This window comes from Plectropomus leopardus, chromosome 16, assembly GCF_008729295.1.
Source record: "Plectropomus leopardus isolate mb chromosome 16, YSFRI_Pleo_2.0, whole genome shotgun sequence".
NCBI lineage: Eukaryota > Metazoa > Chordata > Actinopteri > Perciformes > Serranidae > Plectropomus > Plectropomus leopardus.
In genome coordinates this window covers 16,329,365-16,352,630 of record NC_056478.1, presented here as the reverse complement: position 1 = coordinate 16,352,630, position 23,266 = coordinate 16,329,365, and the positions used below count along the sequence as shown (strand labels likewise).

General features: G+C 37.4%; 2 protein-coding genes across 2 annotated transcripts; both read right to left on the bottom strand.

Moving 5' to 3' along the window:
- Window positions 1–1,052: 1,052 nt before the first annotated feature.
- LOC121955845 (cysteine-rich venom protein TEL1-like) lies at window positions 1,053–10,407 on the bottom strand. Its single transcript, XM_042503933.1, has 7 exons — window positions 10,344–10,407; window positions 9,925–10,055; window positions 9,588–9,678; window positions 8,179–8,321; window positions 7,883–7,977; window positions 7,312–7,399; window positions 1,053–1,193 (listed from the first exon to the last, which is right to left on the bottom strand). The coding sequence occupies exons 1-7, from the start codon at window positions 10,405–10,407 to the stop codon at window positions 1,053–1,055; spliced, it is 753 nt and encodes a 250-aa protein (XP_042359867.1).
- A 3,848-nt stretch (window positions 10,408–14,255) lies between these two features.
- On the bottom strand, window positions 14,256–18,242 carry LOC121955624 (cysteine-rich venom protein TEL1-like). The gene is made up of 7 exons (XM_042503656.1): window positions 18,153–18,242; window positions 17,738–17,866; window positions 17,402–17,492; window positions 15,605–15,747; window positions 15,340–15,434; window positions 14,758–14,840; window positions 14,256–14,383 (listed from the first exon to the last, which is right to left on the bottom strand). The coding sequence occupies exons 1-7, from the start codon at window positions 18,240–18,242 to the stop codon at window positions 14,256–14,258; spliced, it is 759 nt and encodes a 252-aa protein (XP_042359590.1).
- Window positions 18,243–23,266: the final 5,024 nt, after the last annotated feature.

Genomic DNA, 23,266 nt, shown 5'->3' with positions numbered 1-23,266 from the left:
TGCCAATGTTAGTCTTGACCCATCATGATAATTACATTTCAACTTATCAAGGTCAGTTGTCTGTTTACATGAGAATGTCATCAACATTTTTCTCTGGACTAAATAGTAGCGTTTAGCCGTTAAGTGTTTTTTTTACCCCCAGTACTTGAGACACATACCTAAAACAAATATGATGAGAAGCATTTTGCTGTGACTTATTTATTTCTTCATTTTTTTTCTTTTTTAAAATTTATTATATTTTAGTTTTTTTAGATTTTTTTTTACATTCAAACGCCAATGTCTGAATTTCTTAAAGAATTAACGCTTACTTGCTCTCTGAGAGATATACGTACAATATTTTTATCTGAAATCATTATTATATAAGTGGCATAAAAATGCTCTTAAAATTACAATTATATCATTTATTGTAATTATTTTTGTGACAATATATCATCGACAAAGAGGAGTTGTTGTGACAGGCCTAGGTTAGTCTGCAGCGCAAGTTTGCTTAGTAATCTTTTTAGCGCTAAAGCTAGGTTGTGCTGCGTATGATTGTATACTTTTTGTGGCTGTATTGTCTTACCTAAAGTTAGTCTAATGGCACTTCTTGTATCTTCTATGATATTGCACGGTAGGGTATTTTAGCTATTTGCTGTGTTGTTTATCACTCTAATTCAGCCTCCATGGAATAACATAGTTAACCAAACAATGAAGCATTTTAACAAGTGTTGGAAAATTGATTGAAACATCAACTAATTCTGATTGAAGGAACCATTTTTACATGCATATTTTAAATACCAGAGGTAGAGAAGATAAATGTCCTCTGTTCTCTCTGTGATCTGTCAATAGTTTAAAGGTTTGAAGAACAAAACAAATTCAAACAATTCCTTGAGTACTAAAGTCTATTGATTTTATTTTCTTCACAGTTGTGGTTGTGTGTGAATGAATGTTTTGCACCACATTGTGTTTGGGATACACCCACACCCACTTTAACTGTTTCCTCCCCCGCTGCCTTGGGACCCCTCTCCCAATGTTTGTTTAATGTACATTTGCTTGAGGACTATTGAGTTAGACTAGCTATCACACAGGCAGTGGCTTAGAGAAAGAACAACACCGGTCTGCTGATGGCTGACGCGAACCAGGTCTGTTTTATTTAGCTGGGTGTGCTGGGAGAGCTCTGTCTTTGGCCACTGGTTGAACTCGTCGCCATCACGCTAGCTCATAAAACAATAACCACACTAACAGGCACTAGAGGAAGCACAGAGCACACAAAAACCCCTTACTGTACAGCCGTCCATAGGCTATGAGCTTCTCAGGACAATCTAGGGAAGTATGTGGTTACTATAGAACCAGCTACCACATACTGATTAGAAAAAAAAGTGTTTGCCATGGCTACAATCGTCATTTCTTGAGGCCTTTATCGATGAAAATGATCTGTCAGTGCTTTGGCATGTGGCAGAGGAGATATGTTTTAAGTGGGCTCTGGTCTAATGGTGGTCTTGCGATGTTACAGTATTTGTGATGAAAGCTTAAAAGGGGGTCTGACGAGCCTGTTAGCAAGTTTTGTTGTGCTGCATCTCAAAGCAATCAATGAAAGGAAGGAAGCTGCACAACTGCAGTGCTCTGCTTTCATTAGAGGGAGGTCTGAATGTTTCTGTAGCACTCAGTGGGCAAAATCTCACTTCTCACAGGTGACACTTCAATACAATGTGGAGTTTGAGACCTATAGCCCTGACTGGGGACCGTCATATGACTTAAAGATCACGGAGGGAAACATTTTAGTTAGGCATGGGACAATGTGAACCAATAATCCTAAAATTATTCTTAAAACTCTTAAAATGGCACCAAAACCATAGACTGTATAAAATAATGGAAATTGTCACTCACTGATTTGTAGACTGCTGCTTTGAAGCCTCGACTTTGGCATTTTGGCTTTAGTCATCTTGGTTTTTTGGAGCCATAAGTGACCATATTTTGGGGGGAGTGAGAGGCTGACTCACAGACTGTAGAAACGCCTTGTAGACAGCTTGTCACTCAAGCGGCCCGCCCTTAAATATGTGTGATTTTAAGCCTTAATAAAATGTATGCTAGTGAGTTGCATACAGTTGTCATGATTGTTGAAAGAAGCTATAGACACTAAAACCATTTTTTGTGCTAGGCTGTAAACATGATTATTTCTGCTGTAAAGTTGGGCATGTTGACATGGGTGTTTGTGGAGACTGACTAGCTTCTTGAGCCAGCTTCAAGTGGCCTTTCAAGAAACTGCGGTCTATGCCAAATCCATGTTGGCACTTGCCTAAAATATACTTAAATAACTTAATCTTACAAGAAAAAAATGTTTTATTGCATCACAGATAGGACACATCTTTTTTTAGTGAACATCCTTTTCAGTCAGATCAGTCTTAAATAGCCTTTTTTCAACTACTTTTCAACGATTTAAAATGTTTAAAATGTCATCATATCTTTTGATACTGAATATCCCAATGCTTTGTCTTGCTTCATTATCTCATTCATCTTTAGAGGTTGGTGTGTGTGCAGTCTGCCTTTTTGACAGTTGGTTGCTCTGCAGTAATTTTGGGTGCTGCTCGACTGGATAGTCATGATTATCCCGATAAGGAGAGTTCATCACAATGAACTTATTTAGCATGTTTTTGATTGTGATCCGCAATAAAATTGTGTATTGTCCCAACCCTAGTCTCAGACACTCAGGGATTCATAAAATACATTAAGAGGGGAGTGCTGATAATACAAACTTACCTGATATTAGGCACTCATAAGGTGCAAAAATCTTGATGTCAGGTAGGTATAAAGTAAAGATTGCTGACTGTGCTGTGCTGGCATAGGAAACTGGAATCATTTTTTTTTTAATCCAACCCTATCATCAGACTAGAACTTCCACATTTTATGCTGCAAAACCCTGGATTACATCCAATACCAATTTATTTTTAGAGGGCTTTTCAAAATAAAGATTCAAAGTACTTAAGAGAGAGAGACAAAGAAAGGATGCTTGTAATAAAGTCAGGACAATGAAGGGGACTGGAAAAATCAATTAAAACTGTTATATACTCACACCTCCCCAGACTTGACACCAAGTCTCAAAGCATTTTCATACTAAAACATGCATTTAGTTTTATAATGCATTACAACATTTTAACATTTTAAGGTTCCGTTAAGGTTTATTTCTTTTTCAATTTTAAATACAACGCACATTAACTAAAATGCTATTTTTTGTGACAGTGACAAGATCTATTGAGACCATGCTTTCCCTTACTCTACACTTGTGCCTGATGTGTTCACATCAGGTGAGACATGTGAATGAACTATGAGCACTTGATGGTTTGGACAATCACCAGTGATATGGAAACACTTTCTCGTCCTGGTATACCAGGCAAAAGCCTACCACAAAGCTCTGGAAGCATTTTAAAACAATTATAATTATTATTCTCAAAGGCTAGCTTCCCCAGTGTCAGGGAATATTTAATCTTGGTTTTATAGTCAGTTGAATGCAGTGAATTAAATACAGTTTGCCCCACTGAGCCACGAGATCTGTGGTTGGATTCAAATGGAGTGAGCCCTTCCTTTTTTTTCGGCATCCTGTTTCTAATCCAGAAGGACTGTGATGTGGCAAGATAATGGCTCAGACTAAATGAACTGTCTTCAGTCTGGACAGACTGATGTAACTGATCTCCAATGTCTTCCTGCTTATGAAAAAGTGTTTATGCCAACTTCCCTCTTTCCCTCCTTGTCCTTCTCTTTTCTTATTTTCACACTTTTATCTCCTTTATTTTTTTAATTTTTTAACCCTTTAATTAAAAGAAACAGCAAGAGCAATGCATCCTCTGCACTTGGTGACTTCCTCTGTCATCAGACATGCAGATAGCTTGCAGGAATTCTCCATGTCATGTTGCTGATTTATATAAAATCTACAACAATGCAGGACATGTGCATAGTCATTATTTTCGCCATATTACACAATCTACTCTTCTGGAAGACTAACTGACGCCAAAGTCATAAACATTTTCTGGCCCTGGGACCAACTGTTGAGGCTTGCTGCTGAAGTTGATAAGCCCCACAGGATGGCACGGGCGGACTTATCGGGCTTTGCCAAGCCAGAAGACCTCTGCTATCTCTGGGCGCACTAGCAGAGGAAAAACTCATCCCCTTATCTCCCCTCTGCTGGGGGAATAACACTCCTTCCAGCTCCCCTGTCTGCTCACTTCAGGTGGTGCCCTCATCTGTCTTCTTAGTTGACCTCATGGGGATTGCAGTGACGGAGCAGAGAGAAAAGGCTCATACTTTTGTATGACTCCTACACGCTGTGGTATGAAGAGCATGGCTCTTTTGGCGTGCAGACAAGATTACAGAAATTCAGCTCAAGTGTTTATTTTAAGTGAAAGTAGTTTGCCATCACATAAAAGGCTGCTAATTTCAACACAATAGCAGTGTGTGTGTGACAATGTGGCGATAGGAAATCTAATGTTGAAGTTGGAGCGGATACTTTAATGAGCCAAAATGAAAACAACGGCTCCTGTTAGTGCAGAGTGGAAATTCAGAACTGACTCATAACAGAAAGCAAAAAGAACCAAAAAAAAAAAACAACTCAGCAGATCCAGTCTGGATAAATTCCAATCAGTCGAGCCTGTAGATCCATCTGTGCTTCTCAATGTGGACTGCATGAGCCTAACTCATACAAACACGGCCTTATTTGAACCAGGCGCCTGCTGTGTAGCGAGAACATGTCTGGTTGACCCCTGAGGAGAGGCGCACTGTCTCAGCCTCAGATGTGGGTAAGTAGGAACATCTAAAAAAAAAGAAAAGAAAAAAAGACAACAATGTAAAAGCAAGACAAGACAGTTATAGCCTGAGTTGACTAAAGATGTCCTTCTAGTCATGGAAGGATTACTGTCACCAATAATGACAATATCTACCCAGCGGTGGCGCCCCCCAGGGCCACATGCGCACCACATTTTTTATGTTAGCGTGAAGGCAGTGGTGTCTTTTCACTGTAAAATCTGACAAGCTGATCTTACTTAAAATAATCTTGGAAACTGAAGGAAGCAAAGTAAAGGAAAGTAAATACACTATAAATCCTAATTTTTGTTTACTTTACATTGAAGTGTTAAGTTTACTTGAAATTTAGCTATATTAGTTATATATAAAAATACTTAAAAATGACAGGTGAAATGACCTTGTTCTTTGTAAATGTTAGTAGCATTAGTAAACCACATTAGTCTGACTTCATTTGATCATCACAAAGAGCATTTTGCTAGTGATGATGTAAGGAGATTTGGGATATTTGTTTTCTTAACATGTGGAAGAAAATACAAGTATCACTGACTAGTTTGCAACCAGCAGAATACAAATACATAGCACAATAAACTTGGTTTACTGAAGATACTAAAACGTAAAAGGATTGTTTTAATTAAACTTGCCTTTTTAAGTTGCAGCAACTTCACAAAATTAAGTAAATATAACAAAATCAGTTTCTTAGATTTTTTTAAAAAGTAAAATCAACTTTTTTACAGTGTAGGCACTCTACGCTATCTGTTGGTACCAACCACACTGACAAAAATTGTCAGGATGGGGGCTAAATAATGCTCAAAATGCACAGAATAAAACTAGTAATATAGTGCAGAGTAAATATATTTTCTTGCTGAAATGTAGTATAGTGGAAAGTATAATGTAGTTAAATCGGGAAATATTGTATACAGAGTGAATGTACTTAGTTACATTCCACCATTTGGCATTAGTTAGATGCTCAACACTTGGCTGTTTTAAAGTCAAGTAGACATCTTATCTAACAGGAAATTACCTTTTCAGCTTCCTGTGGAAAGAATCCATGCAGCCTTATTCCACAGGAAGCCCTCCCAAAATTTACCTGACAAAGTTATCAGTTTGTAGTGAAATAATAAAAGGTCTTGGAACATTAATCAGTTAAATATTTGAAAGAGTTAACCATTACTAAGGAAGTCTGGATTCAATCTGAGCTCTTTTCAGCTTGGAAACATAGGATTTTGGAAAAAAATAATCACATTTTGATGGTCATCTTTATTAGCACCAGCAAGCAGGTGTGGTCTTAAAAACTACTTCTTGGCTCAGCTGTAGGAAATCTATGTGGAATTAACTTTTCCTCTCCACTTCTGCCAATTCCACCCCATCAAATGTGTTCTCCTTCCCCTCCCCCTGTGAGTTTACACCTCACATACAGTCAGAGGATGCTTGCCCCTGCAGGCGGTGTTTGTCCAGAGAGGTGCTGTGCCAAACTAAATTTCCTTTCTAATCTCTGGTTTAATACTCCAGGCTATTTGATCTGTTCAGTAATCAGCAGAGGGTCACAAGCTTCAAAGATGCATATCATTTATTGAAACTGACTGATGGGGCAGAGCCCATGTCAACAGTGCTATTTTATGAATTAACACATGCAGGAGCCAGGACATTTAGTTGTCACAGAGTTGTGTCTCCAGCCCAACTTAGACTTCAGTGACTGACAGTCAGGGACCCAATCCTTGAAGCGGCAGGACTTGACTTCAGATTTTCACTTTACAGAGAAAAAGGAGAACAGATACATACATTAAAAACAAAACATAACCCAAGCAAGCTCACTAGTCAGTATCCTACATAAAGGATACACAGGATGCATTATTTCTTTTGTTGATACATTTAAATTATTTACTTTTGTCTGTGCTTAAAGAAACTGTGGGCTTCGCTCACTGAGGTTTAAGCTGCACTTTAATACAAAAAAGGATTTTTCACATTTGCTGATTTTAAACCATGTTCAAATGTGATGGCCAATCATAAAAATATACTCCTCTGTGTATGCTATTACTTTGTAGTTTTTCTAGTGGCCTTACTGCATGTGAATGGAAACAACTAATGTCAGTTACTGCTCATGATCTCTGGTTAAACTGTAAAACTATGCAACATTGATCAAATATGAATCAAGGTCAAGATTATGTCTACTGTCTCTAACATGGAGGGCCGGCTCAAAAACTTTCTGATTTTACAGCTAAGCAGTACCCTAAAATATGAAATATAAAATTTGAAAAAATCTGAGGTGAGAAATAGGTAAGGCAGTAATAGGATCTTGTGTCATATTTGATTGATTGCCTTGTCTGACAGGAAACTGCATCAAGTAACTGTAATGTAACCAGGAAAAGACAACACTTTTGGCAAAATCTTTGACAATCTCTAGTCTCATATTGCGATTTTGATGTATTGTAAATATATTTCCAAGCCCTATAACGCACTATAATATAGTAAAGTGTCACCCAAACTCAGCCGTTTTAATACACACAGATAAGAAAATTTAGTCCTCATATATTTGTCACGTACATTACGGCACAGTCCGCTGTCACAGGAGTTGCGACAGTCACCGCAGGTGCGTCCTGCTTTGTAGGGGCGGGCGTACTGATAGTTTCCACTGTAATGTAGGACAAAGCATCAAATATTAAACATAACAGCAAAGGTACACTGGATATCCATGCAAGCATGTCACAGATATGATCTGAGAAGGTGAAAAACTTTGAATAACTATTTAATGACTACTTGGTGAGAAGGACAAACTGGATGCAAATTGTTGTTGTACTTCCTCTTACTGCAGAGCATCCTCACAGTACTTTTTTTGTATCCACCTCTGTTTTCTAATGATGTTTTCAAAATTATTTCCGAAATGTATCAAAACACTGTTTTTAGAAAAAGAATCTATGTGATAAAGTGATACTTTCTGGGAAGCGTATTTCTTTTTCTTCTTTCTAAACTTCCCATTACACTTAATATCACATAATGGAACTTGATATCAGATCCATATAACTCAACAGACTCAATGTTCATGTAAACATTCACCAAACGTGAGAAGATATGGCTTGAATTGATGTTGAAAAAGAGAAAGATGTTTCATACTCACGGTGGGCAGTATTGGCAGACGTAGTAGTACTTGTATTTAGAGTTGGGACAGTGGGCCATACCACAGCCAACCTTATTGGAGTTGTACCAGACAACCTGTGCAGAGAACAAGAGGTAAAACACAAAATTATCAGGAGTTTATGGCAGTAATGTACTGTATAATACTCTTCTATAGTCACTGTTTAGGTCACTGAGTCCCTTTTACCTCATATGGGTTATTAAATATTAGTGATGGCCCATTTGTATGGAAGTTAATCAGAATTAAGAAGTGCTGTCCAAACTGTGATATAATTGCACCTGTGTGTAGTGTCCGACCACTCCTCCATTGGTAGATCCCACTCCATAGCGCCAGTCCTTCACCTCGTTGTACCACTTCTGGATAGCAGTGCTCCAGGATTTCCGATTGCTGGACATGTACAGGTTCTCCCCACAGCCGCTAGCTACAGTTAGAGAGGAGGGAAGACTTTTATCTTAAGCTTGTTCTAAAAGATTATTTATGACATGGTCCAAAACGTGACTTTTACATTTATTGAATATTAGACATTTGCTAGGATACACATTTGTCCACCTCTGTTTTTACATTTGTTACAGAAAAACTTTGTTTTTAATGTGAAAAGCCAAAATCATAAAATTCGTACAGCCCAAGTGATATATTGATGAGACAATTTTATCGGACGATATTGGCGCATTACAGATATATGGGTATTGGTTTATATGTTGTCCAATATGCATCATATGAAAAGTTTAATTTCAGTAGAACGTAATGTAGAGATAGATGCTTAGAGAAATTTAGAATGATAAAATTCCAAATGAAGTTTACTGTTTCAGTGCACTGATGTCATTTTTGACAATAAAGTTTATTGCACGGTTTGAAATTACCCCAGCCACCAGCCAAATGCTGGTAAAATATGCTAGTGACTGCTACATTTGCTTCACTCACTAGCCAAAAAAAACCAATTGTAATCTATTGATTCGCTGCTAGATTTCAATTTCCAATATTGTTAATTGTTAAACTGTAAAAATATCCCACCTTCTTTATGTATATATTATCTATCTATTTATCCATCTTTCTGTCTATCTATCTGTCTGTCTGTCTGTCTGTCCGCATATTGGCATATCAGCATATCAGTATTGGCAGTGGTCCCAAAAATCCAGTTTCAGTCGGGCTCTTAAAATTACGCCTAGGTTTATAGAAACAAACAAGTGGGAAACAAAATAAACACTTTAAGTTAAAACTAAATGCTGAGAATTCCAACACAATTTTTCCATAGTGTAGATTACAATTCATTAACCAACAAACCCACATAACAATTCATAAGAAGAAAAAAAAAAATCCTTGAAAAGTCATGGAATAATTTTGAAATTTTGTCTATGAAAATGTGTGGGAACCCTGTTAAATAATGTGGTAGTCTGCAGACACAGAGTCTTCAAGAACTGCTGGCTCTAAGTAATGTAATTTGTCTGGGTGGCAGATTAGCGTTTAATGTCACATGATGGTCTAAAATGCAGCTTCCAGTGATTTTACGCTCTTTAGATTAGATTAAAGTGCTTGAAACACATCATTAAACATGTTAAGTAACACAGTAGTTCTTGCCTATCTACATGCTTGATAAATGACAGTGTGGGTGTCTTTTTTGTGATATATATATAAACTTTATACATATATTTTTTTAAAAAGAGAGACAGGGGTGTTATAATGAACTTACATCTGATATTTCTGGAGCTGTCAGGGCTGTGACTCATGGTGCATTTGTTGGCCCATCTCTGAGCGTTGGCTGCAGCCTCGCTGCTCCAGCTCTGCAGGGAGCAGAGGACACGTGTAGACCACTACAGTGTAAACACTAGAAAATCTCCGAATGCTGTGTGCTAGTCCTGAAAATAATGTAATCTTGGACTGATGTGCTGCACAAGGAGCATGTGTAATATCAATTCAAGCACTAATAGGCTACATCAATTAAGGATCCATGCTCAGAATAAAGACTGGTGAATCAAATTACACTTTTGAAATTAGGAAATTATTTTGTTGCATCATAAGTGTGTTACCATTTCCATCATGTTGCTGGCACTAGGCCGAACAGCTCTTCTTAAGGCGTTGTGCTTGTTCACAATCTCATTCTGCTCAGATCGGCTTACAGACAATTGTTTAGCAGGTTGTTCCTCTTCCGAAGACGAGTCTAAATAAACACAGTTAAAACCAAAAAACAACATATTGTGAATTGCAGATGTGTATGAATTTATTACATTAAATAATTAATAATAATAATAATAATAATAATAATAACAACCAACACAACAACAACAAAACACTCACCCTTAAGGTATGGTTTTCAGAGAGAAATGAGAAATAATGGTTAATTTACTGCACATAACAAGCAAAAATAAGGAAATGCACATTCAGTGGGTAATTTAGGAAGCACAATAAATTTAACTTACAAACCAATCAAAAAAAAATGCATCGGTGCTGGGAACCTGCAAAGCAGCAAAGATGCCCAGGACGCTCAGGAAGGTAAAAGTGTACAAAGCCATGGTTATGTCCAGGACTGTTAACCTCTGAGGGCCACAGGTGTCGCTTATATACACAGGGCCAGGCAGACACGTGACAGTTAAAAACACAGACCCGAGGGCATCCTTTTGACAACCTGTGAGATATCCGAGATGATGTATGGAAAACTTCAGGTTTGTTTACCTTGTGCATGCGTTCCTCATGATAACTGTGATAAAGGGACATGTATGTATTTGTTGCTCTCATGTGGACAGGTTATGAGAAGAGAGGGTGCACAAAATGAAGGGAACATCTAAATCAATCCTTTACAAATTAAAAGGGGAAAGTAACATTTGGAACATTAATAACATTAAAAACCTTTCTCCCTCTCTTGTCACTGACAGTTTATATAGATTTTTTAAAGTGGATTAGGCTTGTATGTTTTCAAATCTTCGTTGTTTGTTTTACATATTACATGTACATCAAGTGATGACATACCTCACTTTAATAACTTTAATAGCCTGGATGACTATTTAAACGTAATCAATACAGATGCTGTACACAAATACCCTCAGAGACCCACAAATGGTGAATGCTGGCATTGCACACTTATTCTATACTCTTGTTTCTATTTATATATTCTTATTTATATACAATCTTCTGTTTTCTAACACAGTCTTACAGTTGTTTTTGTCGTGGTTGTTGCACTACAGGTTAGTCAAACACATTTTGTTCCTCCACATACAATACAACACTGATGGATGACAGTAACATCTCTCTTATCTCTTTATTGTACATTGTCCAATTTGTTTTTCACATAAAGCTTAAAATGTTGAATTGAATCTTAAACTGATTAATTTACAAAGCAAAAAATAATGGTTTAATTTAGATTGATGAACAATTTAGGGCCTTTTCACACCTTACAATCCGAACCAAGGGCCACATTTTTGTTACATTGTATACACATCACTCTGTTCATTTTGATTGATATATTTTACATTGTAATCAAGCAATATCACTTAAAGGGATACTTTGATGATTTTCAAACATCCCTCCATCTAACCAGTGCCTAGATATCTCTCCTTCCATCAGCAGGAGCTTTTCTTGGTTTAGTGCGGTGCAGTGCATTCTGGTCATTGCAGATTTTTCCCCTTTTGAGCAAAATAGAATATCACAATTCTTTTTCTCTGTTTTTCTCTGGTCATGTAGCACCAACTGCAAAAGTATTTGGTCTTCTTTATGGCATAGATGGCCTATTTTTAGTGAAGGCCCTCTTTATATTGGTGAAATACTTCTTCAAGAACTAGACATAACATACCTTAATCCTATCATAATCACCTACATGTGCTGCATCTCCCTGTGCTTTACCTTGATTGGTTTGTAGACAACTTTACTGCTAATTTCTGGAAACTCTTAGACCCCCAAAATTAAAATTTCAGTGTCAATGTGCCTGAAGTTTTGCTGCTCCATCTGTGTTCAGAGTGCACTCTGCACTCCAAGAGATGCAATGCATAACTTAATAGTCAACCCTCAAAAATAGAAAATCTATTCGTGGCACCAGATGTTTTTATCGTGGTGGGCCACCACAAATATAAAAATATATGAGAAAACCTGTGAAAATGCATATATGCAAAGCTGCTCAGGCTTATGTAAACATACTGTGTACATCAAGTGATGAAATACCTCACTGAAGTGGTCAGAAGAACCTGTTGACTACTTGACCTTAATCCCCCAGACATAGCTAAAGGTTCTTCCCCCAGGCTATTAACCTCCTGAAGCCTCCAAGCTTAGAGCCATGCACCTTGTTTGGTGTCATGCTTTTCACCTGTTTTGCATCTTGTTTGTACTCTTGCACTTAATTTGTTGTCTAAATGTTGCATCATCACTATCAAGTATGTCTTGTATGCAAAGCACAAAGGCAACACTAGATAAAATTATTCATCCTTTCATCATGTTGTCAGGACATATGCAAAAAAACCCAAAGAAGTTCACATTATAGAGCTCAAAACCATATAACTTTACTGTTCTTTAATATAGAACAATTAGAAAAAAATTAAAGTAGAGCTATTCACATTAACATGTTAATCATGATGCAGTTCTGTAATTAATGTGTAACTTTTTTTTAAATTGCGTTAAATGCCGGCCAACATTCCCGTCTTTAAGGGGCTGTACTGGGCTGAGTTTTAAAGCTACTGTTATGATATCAGTCATATAATCATATGAAACTAGAGGACCAAAGGAATCCAGTGGTACCAACCATGTTGTGTGAGCTTGTCAATAAGGAGGGTAGTGGCAAAGTCAGGCTAAATTTTGGCGATGGAAAAATGGCATGGCCATACAACAGGGGTCCCATATACTCTAACCTGAAGATATCTGAGTGAAAGTGGGTTCTATGGGTACCCATGAGTCTCCCCTTTACAGACATGTCCACTGAATTAAAAACATGCTATTAAAAATGTGATTCATTGGGATAACTTGTTGAAATGCTGTGATTAATCACGATTTTAACAACCCTAATTACAACTGTAAACTTTAGACTTTATAGCACTATGTTCATTTTGATAGCTTACAGTTTAAGATTTACAGTTTTCAGTTTGTTGGTGACATCACAGAGTGGACAGGACTCTTGTTTTAGTTTGAACTTCCTCTGTAAAATTTTGTTTAAGCTTCATACATACACATTTATTTCCTTAAATCTTTGGAAAAAATTGTGCTGGTTACGGCATGAAATTGTTGAAGCCAAGAGACTTACAAGTTTGGTATACTGTAAGTTTCAATGTGACGGGAGTACCAAGCAACTGAGCCACAGACTCTGTTTACTGAGACCAAAAATATTTGGATGGAGCAGACATTTCTCGTCTAGTTCCCATAGCATGCCTGCCTACTTGCACCTTAATCCGTAATACATATAGTGTAAACTAACACCCTCAGGGGGTCAGTTTATGCTGATATTGCACAACTTACACTTCAGCTAACACCACTTAACTGTTGCTGTGCCTCTTTTTTTCTCATGAGCCCAGCTCCAGGCCCTGTTTCTTCTTCTTTTACACATCCACGTGTAATATTCTATATTCATATGTTGTTAATCTGTTGTTTTTTTTTATAACACGGTAGTAACAAGAACAATAGTACATTTATATTATACTTTAGTGTTTAGATATATTTATTTTATGTTAGTACTTATGTTTAAATTTTATTGATATATTCCACACTTTCCTACTTCTTTTAAGACTTTAGAATGGGAGCATCTGTAACTAAAGGCAATTTCCCCTCAGGGATCAATAAAGTATTTCTGATTCTGATTCTGATTTTCCTCCTTTCTCTTTCAGTCTAGCCCCAGCTATATGCACTGCAGCCTCCTCTTTACTGTTGCTTTTTTGCTTCTTATTGCCCCAGAAGCATAGCTTCGTTTTTTTTTCTCCTGAAAATATGGACAGTGTGTATTTAATTCCCTTCAATTCACTTCTAAAGGCTAATTCTGAAACAAGCTGGAGACTGGCGGGTGGGCACAATGTTTCCACAGCATTCATGTTGGGTCAGGTCGGCATTACTAACAGTAATCAGCGAAAGAGTGCCGTCATCCGTGAGCTCCCACCAGACAGGGTTGATGTACTGTGCTGTAAACTGTAGAGTAGCTAAATTGACCTATAGACCCTATATATATATATAAATAAATGATTAACTGTATATATAATAAACATATATGTGATGTATATTGATAAATTGTCTGAAACCCGTTTTGAGTTGGTCCTCTACAGAAAGTAAATTTCATTTCTAATTGTTTTTTTTACTCCAAGCTATGAGACCTTTTCATTAATCAGTAAAGATACACAAGTTAAAGTATCTTTTATTGAAAGTGACTGATGAGTCAGAGCACGTGCAGACGTGGCATTTAAATGATCTGAGAGGTGCACTTGCAGGAGGCGGGACACCAAGAGGCAACATCGCCATTTTTGCAGCCCCACTGCTGCTTCAGCTGAGCACAGTTACTGTACTGATCAGTGTAGGGACAGGGGTTGGCTGCAATAGAAAGAGAAAAAGGAGAATGGACGCCTAAATTAAACAAACAAACAAACAAATACAAAAAAACATTACCCAATAGAGCTCACTAGTCAGATTGGAGTCTGACAACTTTTTCTCGAAGATTTATCTAACTGGTTGGGGTCAAAGAAAGTTTTCCTGTCTTGTTTCTTTACATTTAGGTCCAGGAAAAAGATAAAAGCAAAACTGGAGGTAATCAGTAAGTTGGATGATCTCCTTATTATCTCAAACAAAATCTATTTATACTAAGATATAACTCTCACTCAACCTCCTATCCTATACCTGTCTCCTATCTTATTTACAAAAAAATGCATGAGAAGATTTAATTTCACAGTGTTGTATTTGCCACTTACTGCACAGTTTGTTGTCACAGGCGCTGGGACAGTCACCGCAGGTTGGTCCTGCTTGATAAGGACGAGCGTACTGGTAGTTTCCACTGTAATGCCGGTCAAAGTATCAAATATTAAACGTACTGTAACAGCAGTAGACATTGCCCAAACATGGTTTATGATCTGAAAAGGCGAAGCACTTTGAATAACTATTTAATGACTGCTCAGTGAAATGGCAAATTAGATGGAAATTGCAGTTTTACTTCTCTTTACTGCAGAGCATCATAACTGTACTTTTTTTGCATCCGCTTTAGTATTCCAATGATGTTTTCAACATTATTTGTACTTAGAGTAGGCCATTGTGGTCAAAAATGTATAAAAAACAATTTAATCAGAAAAGGAAAATTTGTGGAAAAACATATATCTTTGGAAGCATATTTCCATTTTCTTACTTAACACAAGAATACATACAAGGTTGCATAATGGAACTTGATCTCAGATCCATTCAGCTCAGTGGGTATGTATGTAAATATTTACTCAAAGAGAAAATATGAGAAAATGTGCCACTATTCTTTGTTGAAAAGGAGAAAAATATTTTGTACTTACGGTGGGCAGTATTGGCAGACGTAGAAGTACTTGTATTGAGAGTTGGGGCAGTAGGCCATACCACAGCCAACCTTGTTGGACCTGTACCAAACAACCTATGCAGACAACAGGAGATAAAACTCAAACTCATCAGGAGCTCATGGACATTCATTAAGTGTTTTTCTAGTCACTGTTTAGGTCACTGAGTCCCTTTTACCTTGTATGGGTTATTAAATATAAGTGATGGCCCATTTGTATGGAAGTTAATCAGAATGAAGAAGTGCACCTGTGTGTAGTGTCCGACCACTTGTCCATCGGTAGATCCCACTCCGTAGCGCCAGTTCTTCACTTCGTCATACCAGTCCTGGATAGCGTTGCTCCAGGTGTCTTTCCAGCTGGACATGTACAGGTTCTCCCCACAGCCGCTAGCTACAGTTATAGAGAAGTGGGATACTTTCATCCTCTTAAAACCCTTTATGAATGAGTGATCAAATCATGTTCACACCTAAAAGAAAATTCTCTGTCCTCTGCACACTTTCTTTGTGAAAGTCAGGAGGTTAAGCAGAGTAGAAATATAATACATGTACATATACTGAAATTCCATATATGAAATATATGCACATATGAAGTAAAATCATATAGGTACATGTGTGCAGAAACTATAATGAAACCTATTAAAATTTGGAACACCAAATGTTTGGGCCATACACATAGGCTCTGTATGCATAATACAGTTATTGCCATCTCTGTCACATAAATATCTATACATGTCTTTGTATAAGTTACACATCTATATACTATGAAAAATACATGGTATGCAAATATTGCAGATGTTCCTGACAGTTAGTTACATACTCTTTCTCGTGTCCCAACCAGGACTTGAATCTTACCTTCTGAGCTATCTGTGATTTTAATCGGCAAATAAAACATTTTTCTAAATAATTAGGATAAATGTTTATATTTTATAATTCTAAAAGATAGACATATGTTAAAAATTAATATTAAAAACATATATGGACATATGTATTTTTTGTATGTATGTTGTTTTTATAAACTTGTATCCATGAATTAAATAAACAACCTCAACATAAATGGCAGCAACATACAATACTATATAAAAATGAATCATATAAATGCTTTAAATATATGTACATATAATATATACTTACATTGTAGACACCTATATGGTATGTACAAATATATAAACCCCAAAGCCCATTGTTATATGTTGATAAAATATATGTAAATATAAAAAATAGACATGCATGTCAAAATTAGTAAAAAAAAAAAAAACAATGAAAAACTTTTGTATATATGTTATTTTTGTAAACTTGCATGTATTAATTATATATATAGTTAACATATATGGTAAAAACATTTAATATCATATAGAAATTCCTTATATGTTATTTAAATATGTATACATACAACTATCCATTATTATTTATTAATGTTGTAAACTTATATCTTCATATATCCAGATGATGTATGAAAGTGATAACAATATATCGCTTTTTAGATTACATGTATGGCAACATTTCTTGTATTTTTGAAAGCATTATCTCATATGATGTTGTTCTCATTAATAGATCTAAACAGTTATTTAATGGCATATTTGGATGCTACCATTCCCCATTTGCCGGTTTGATCATCATCACAAGACCCATACATCATATATTTACTTGCATCTGATTAGAACCAGAGACATTAATAAAAGCACACAATGAACTGCCACATGAAACTAGTCTATGAAACCATTCATGACATTTTAATTACACTGCACATTTATTTACTGCAAGCACTAATGTTTCTGCCATTGAATACTGGACACAGTCCTTTTAAGAGCTGTTAATTCTAAGTAATGTAATTTGTCTTGGTGGCAATTTAGCATTTAATGTCACATGATGATGATCTAAAATGCTGTTTCCTGTGATTTTATGCTCTTGATTAGATTAAAATGCCTGAAACAAACTCGTTAAGTAACACAGTAGTCCCCACTTATCTAAAGTGACAGTGTGGCTGTCTGTTTTTGTGAAGTAGTTCATTTTGTTTTGTTTTTAAAGAGGTGTTAAAATGAGCTTACTGCTGATCTTTCTGGAGCTGTCAGGGCTGTGCGTCATGGAGCAGGTGTTGGCCCATCTCTGAGCGTTGGCTGCAGCCTCGTTGCTCCAGCTCTGTGGGGAGCAGAGGACACATGTAGACCACTACAGTGTATACACCAGAAAATCTGCAAGTGCTGTGTGCTTGACTGTAAAATTATTTTAGCTTTTACTGATGTGCTGCAGGGGACCATGTGGGGTCTCAAACCAGGCACTAATAGGCTAGATCAAGTGAGAATCCATGCTCAGATTAAAAATCACTGAATCACATTATGCTTTTGAATTTCTGAAATAATTTAATTGCATAATCAGGATGTTACCATTTCCAGCATGTTGCTGGCAGTAGGTTGAACACCTCTTCTTAGGGCATTGTGCTTGTTCACAATCTCGATCTGGTCAGATCCGCTTACGAATTGAGATGGTTGCTCCTCTGAAGGTGGTCCTCCTATGTCGACATAAACACAATTAGAACCAAAACACTACATTTTGTGAATTGTCAATGTGTATGAATATATAAGATTTAATAATAATTAAGTAGTTAAATTACATAATTATTAATAATTATACCATTACAATTACCACTTACCCTTCAGGTATAATTTTCAGAGAGGAAAGAGAAATAATGGTTAGTTTATAGCAAATTAGAATAAAAAAGTAAAGAAATGACATTTAGAGAAAAATATTTTTTTCAGATAACAAAACAAGAAATATAACTCAAATATAGTTCCAATTCATTTCACTTACCAGCCGGGAACCAGTGGCAGGAACCTGAAGAGCGGCAAAGACGCCCAAGGTGCACAGGAGAGTAAGAGTGTATGCAGCCATGGTTATCTCCAGGACTGGGTGCCACAGGTGTCACTTATATATGCAGGGCCATGCAAACATGTGATAAATACCCACAGTATCTTGAGGGCATCCTTTTGACAGCATAGCACCTGTGAAACGTCCTTGATAATGTATGGAAAGCCACAGTTCTGTGTTTACGTTGTACGTGTTCTTCATAATAACTGCTGAAGACGCAAGGTTATGAAAAGAGAGCGTGCAATATCAAAAGGAACATGGTATCTAAATCAAACCTTGATAACTAAAGGGTCAAACTAACTTTGGGAGCATTGATAAGATTTACAAAACCCCTTTCCCTCTCTTGTCCTTGACAGCTTGAGATCTTTTTGATTGGACAGGCATGTATGTTTTCACATCTAACGTGCTGCTGTGTATTCTATATGGTGTATCATTTCTTTTGTTTTTCTTTTTTTCTAACTTACTGTATAATGTGTACATCAAGTGATGACATACCTCACTTTAATAACTTTAATAACCTGTCTGACCATTGAAGCAATATTACATGACAGGTTGTGCTTTAACATAATTTGAGCATGATAGTGATGCTGTTGCCACTGAAGTGCTCAAAGGACGTTAAAGCACACCCTCAAGTGTAATACTGCGATTATACAACTATTACCAACAAAATTAAAATGTATTATCAAAATGTATTCATGTTTTGGGGCAATTGGCTCCCAAATTGTTTTTCATGAATAATAGATAGTTTTTAGTTTTTTTTTAATTTTGCTATTTTATGTTCCAAAACACTATTGTCAGTTTTTGTCCGTATTTATCTGTCTGTTCAAAACATGATGGTTTTGGAGCACCTGGTTGCCCAGTGGATAGAGCGGGCGCCCCATGTATGGAGGCTCTGTCCTCCTTGCAGCAGCCGTGGGTTTAATTCCCGCCTCGGCCCTTTGCTGCATATCATCCCCTCTCTCTCTCACCCTTTCATGCTTAACCATGGTGGTTTATGTTGGTTTTGTCATCTTTGTGTTATTTCATAGTTTGCACCATTATCAAGTTGGCTGTTTCTTTTCATGATTTCCGCTGTAATTCGCTAATGCTGTGAAGATTTTTTGATATTGTGTTATCAACACCTTATGATAGTGCCCTGAAATGATCCGTGTCACCTGACTGATGAACATTTTCACATTTCTGGAATTTTAGCAAGTGTGCTAAAGTGCTAAGGAAGTGGCAGAGTAATATTTTAAGTGATGAGAAAGGTGTACTGTCATGTAGATTTAAGCACGTTCCAAACGTCTTGTTGACCGATTAGATTGCTTAGGCAGAACTACTTGTTGTATAATTAATCTTAATCCTTACAGATACTGTACACAGATATCTTTAGGGACCCACAAACAGGTACTGCTGCTATTGCACATTACACTTAACACTTTATTCAATATTTTCATACATATTATTATATTTTCCTCATTTATATTTATGCTTTTCTATTTTTTAATACAGTCCTGTAATACATTTTCCCTGCTTTTTGCACTGCATGCCTGTACCTTGTTTTGTGTCTTGTTTGCTCTCTTACACCTTAGTGGCAACCTATGGGATAGAAACATGATGCCAACACAAAGTGCCAAAAACTGTAGCTCTTCAAATGGCCACTTAAGGCTAGCTCCAGAGGCAAGTAAACTCCTAGAGACATAATTTTAAAAAGCCCAACTTAACAGCAGAAATGAACATATTTACAGCCTTTTAGGAAAAAAATATGACCCACTCCTCCACAGCTTTACCCTTTTATCCAAATATGGTCACTTCTACCCCCAAAGAACCAAGATGGCGACAGCTGAAATGCTGTATTCGAGGCTTCAAAATGGCACTCCATAAACCAATGGTTGACATCATGGCTATGTTCATTGTCTTATACAGTCTATTCTTGCAACATACGTGCATCATTCATTCTTTTTGTTTTGCACCAGGGACCAGGAAAAACACAGTCTCATTCATCCAAGTACTGTACAACACTGATGAATGACAATAATGTCTCTCAAGTCTCAGTAAGAACCCAAGATGCTTAAACTCCTTTACTTTGGGCGGTAACTCACTCCCAGCCTATATGTGACAATCCACCTTTTTCTGACAGAGAAGCATGGCCTCACACTTGGAGGTACTAACTTTTATCCCAGCCACTTCATACTTGGCTGCAAAAAGCCATAATGTGTGCCAGATGTCACAGTCTCAGAAGCCTGTAGAGCTCATCATCTGCAAAAAGCAGAGATGCAATTCTAAGGTTTTCAAATTGAACACTCGTACTCTTACTGTGGCCCCCTTCTTGAGCCAGGTCTGGCAGGGGAACTGGCCAGCAAGTGCCTGGTGGCCAGGCCTAAAACCATTGGCCTGGGTTGGGCACAGCATGGAAGAACAACATGGAGTTGCTGTCTTGTGGGCTCAACACGTGCAGGGATAGGCATTTGGGTGGGTGTCTTGTAAGCCAGGAACCTAGGGCCAAGGGCAGGAACCTAGGAGTGCTGACCTCTGGCATCTAAAACTGGCTCCAGGGATTTTGATTTGGGGCATCATCTCTGGCGGTGAAGTAACCAGAGCAGGCGTGCAAGGTGGAGCAGCACCAGCTAGATATACAGTAACTGGGCTCATCTCTTAGCACAATGCTGGCTCTGGAACCAACAGCCTGGAGAGAGGCTGTACTCACATCTATTCCTGAGTTGTCCTGGTTGACGGGCAGGTGTGGGGATACTTACAAGCCCTGGCTAAGTGTCACTGAGAGGAGGACTCTGACTGTTGTTTGAGCTTATGTGCCAGAGAGCAGTTCAGAGTACCTGACCTTCTCTGGGTGGTGTCCTGGAAAGAGTGCTGAACAGGGAATTTATATTTCTGATGGGGGACTTTAATATTCATGTGGGCAACAATGGAGAAACCTGAAGAGGGGTCACTGGGAGGAAACGGCCTGCCTGATCTGAATCCGAGTAGTGCTATGTTATCGGACTTCTGTGCTAGTCAAGGATTGTCCATAGCGGACATCACGTTCAAGTTTGGGGTGGTTCATAAGTGTACTTGATACCAGAACATCTTAGGTGATGGATAGGCCTATCATCAGACATGTGGCTGTATGTCTTGGACACTCGGGTGAAGAGAAGAGCAGAGCTGTCAACCATCAGGTTGCAGTGTAGTAAACCCAAATGGGTAAGGTGGATGAACTGGGAACATCTAGCTGAGGCCACTGTTCGCAAGATCAACTTCCACTTCTGGAAGAATTTCTTTGTGCATCCCAGGGGAGGTTGGAGACATGGCATCCAAGCAGGGCATCTTCAAAACCTCCATTTTTGAAAACCTGTTCAAAACCTCCATTGTGGAAACAGGTGCTAGAAGCTGTAGTTGGAAGGTCCTCTGTACCTGTTGCGCAAATACCAAGCCCTTTGTTTCTTGATGTGCATATTGCTGATGACCTCAGCTGCTCTTGCCACCACACCTCTTTGACCAAAAAGGAACAACAGTCACCCCACTTCCTTCTCCATCTGAAGAGAGCCAGCCTCTACCCTATTATCTTGTCCACCTCCTACAGGGGAACCATCAAGAGTGTCTTGACCAGCTGCATCTCTGTCTGGTGTGGGAACTGCAACAAATTCAACCGCAAGTCCCCACAGAGGACAGTAAAGTCAGCCAAGCCCATCATTGGGGACTCTCTCCCATCCATCCAAGATATTTACTGTAAACGCTGCACAAGATCACAGCTACAAACTACAGCTTCTTTTTGCACGCTATCAATGTCTTGCTCATCTCCCTGCCTCGCACACTCACACAAACACAAATACACTTTACTTTCTGTCTAAATAATTGCACCTTAATCCCTAACAGTTTACATATCTTGAACGCAAATGTCCTAAAGGATACACAAACAGCTACTGCTGCTCTTGCACAACTTAAACTTCACAGGTATACTTTGCACGCACTTATATTTATATTATCACATTTCCTGATTATAATAACACACTTTAGCTTCAGCATTGTTTTCAATCCAGGATTTACTTGTAGTAAATTATTTTTAAAGAGTGGTATCACTACTTTTAACTAAGTAAATGATCTGAATACATCTTCAACCGCTAATGACAAGCTTTGTGCTCATACAAAAATTTACACATACATGGAACATGATTTTTTCCCCCATTGTTTTCAATGTTACATACTGTTCCAAGAACACTTCACAGAAAGATAAATGGAAATAGACATAGACCAACAGCTAAAAACAAGAATAAAAAAGCTGAACAAAGATGGGTAAAAGTAAACATTTAACTACAATGCAGAACACAAATAGGTGGAAAAACGTGTGTATAAATATACATAAAAAGCAACATGAAACAACACACAATGTATACAGTATATACAGTAACACTTTCTGTAAACTGTTAACAAGTGCAAAGGGCACTGGAATAAGTAATGAATGATGAATGACATACATGCATTTTTACTAAAACTGAACTTGAAAATTGAAACGAAAGTGAAACTTAACTATGCTGTCTCCAACGCCAGACTCCAATACTAGTGTGTTTTAGTGAAAATGCATGCGTTTGGTATATATAATGGTGAAAGAAGTTACTGAAGAAATAGTAGCAATACCACCATGAAGAAATACTCTTTTACAATTATAAGTTCTGCATTCAAAACTTTACTTAAGTAAAAGTACAAAAGTATTAGCATTAAAATATACTTAAAGCACCAAAAGTAAAAGTAATCTGTGAGAGCAGTGGCCTATTTCACAATAAAACATTTATATTATATTACTGGTTTATAAATGTTGATGCATGAATGTGTTCATCTCCCAATGTGGCAGCTGCAGTTATTTTGAATTCCGTTATATACTGCTGCTAATTATTAGTTGATTTATATTTTGCATTAACAACATAAACTCACAAAGTAACTAGTAACTTAAACTGTCACAGCAGTGTAGTGGATTAAAAAGTGCAATATTTACCTCCAAAATGTAAAGGAGTAGAAATATAAACTAGCATAAAATGGAAATAATAAACTACCTCAGAACTGTACTACTGAGTAAACAA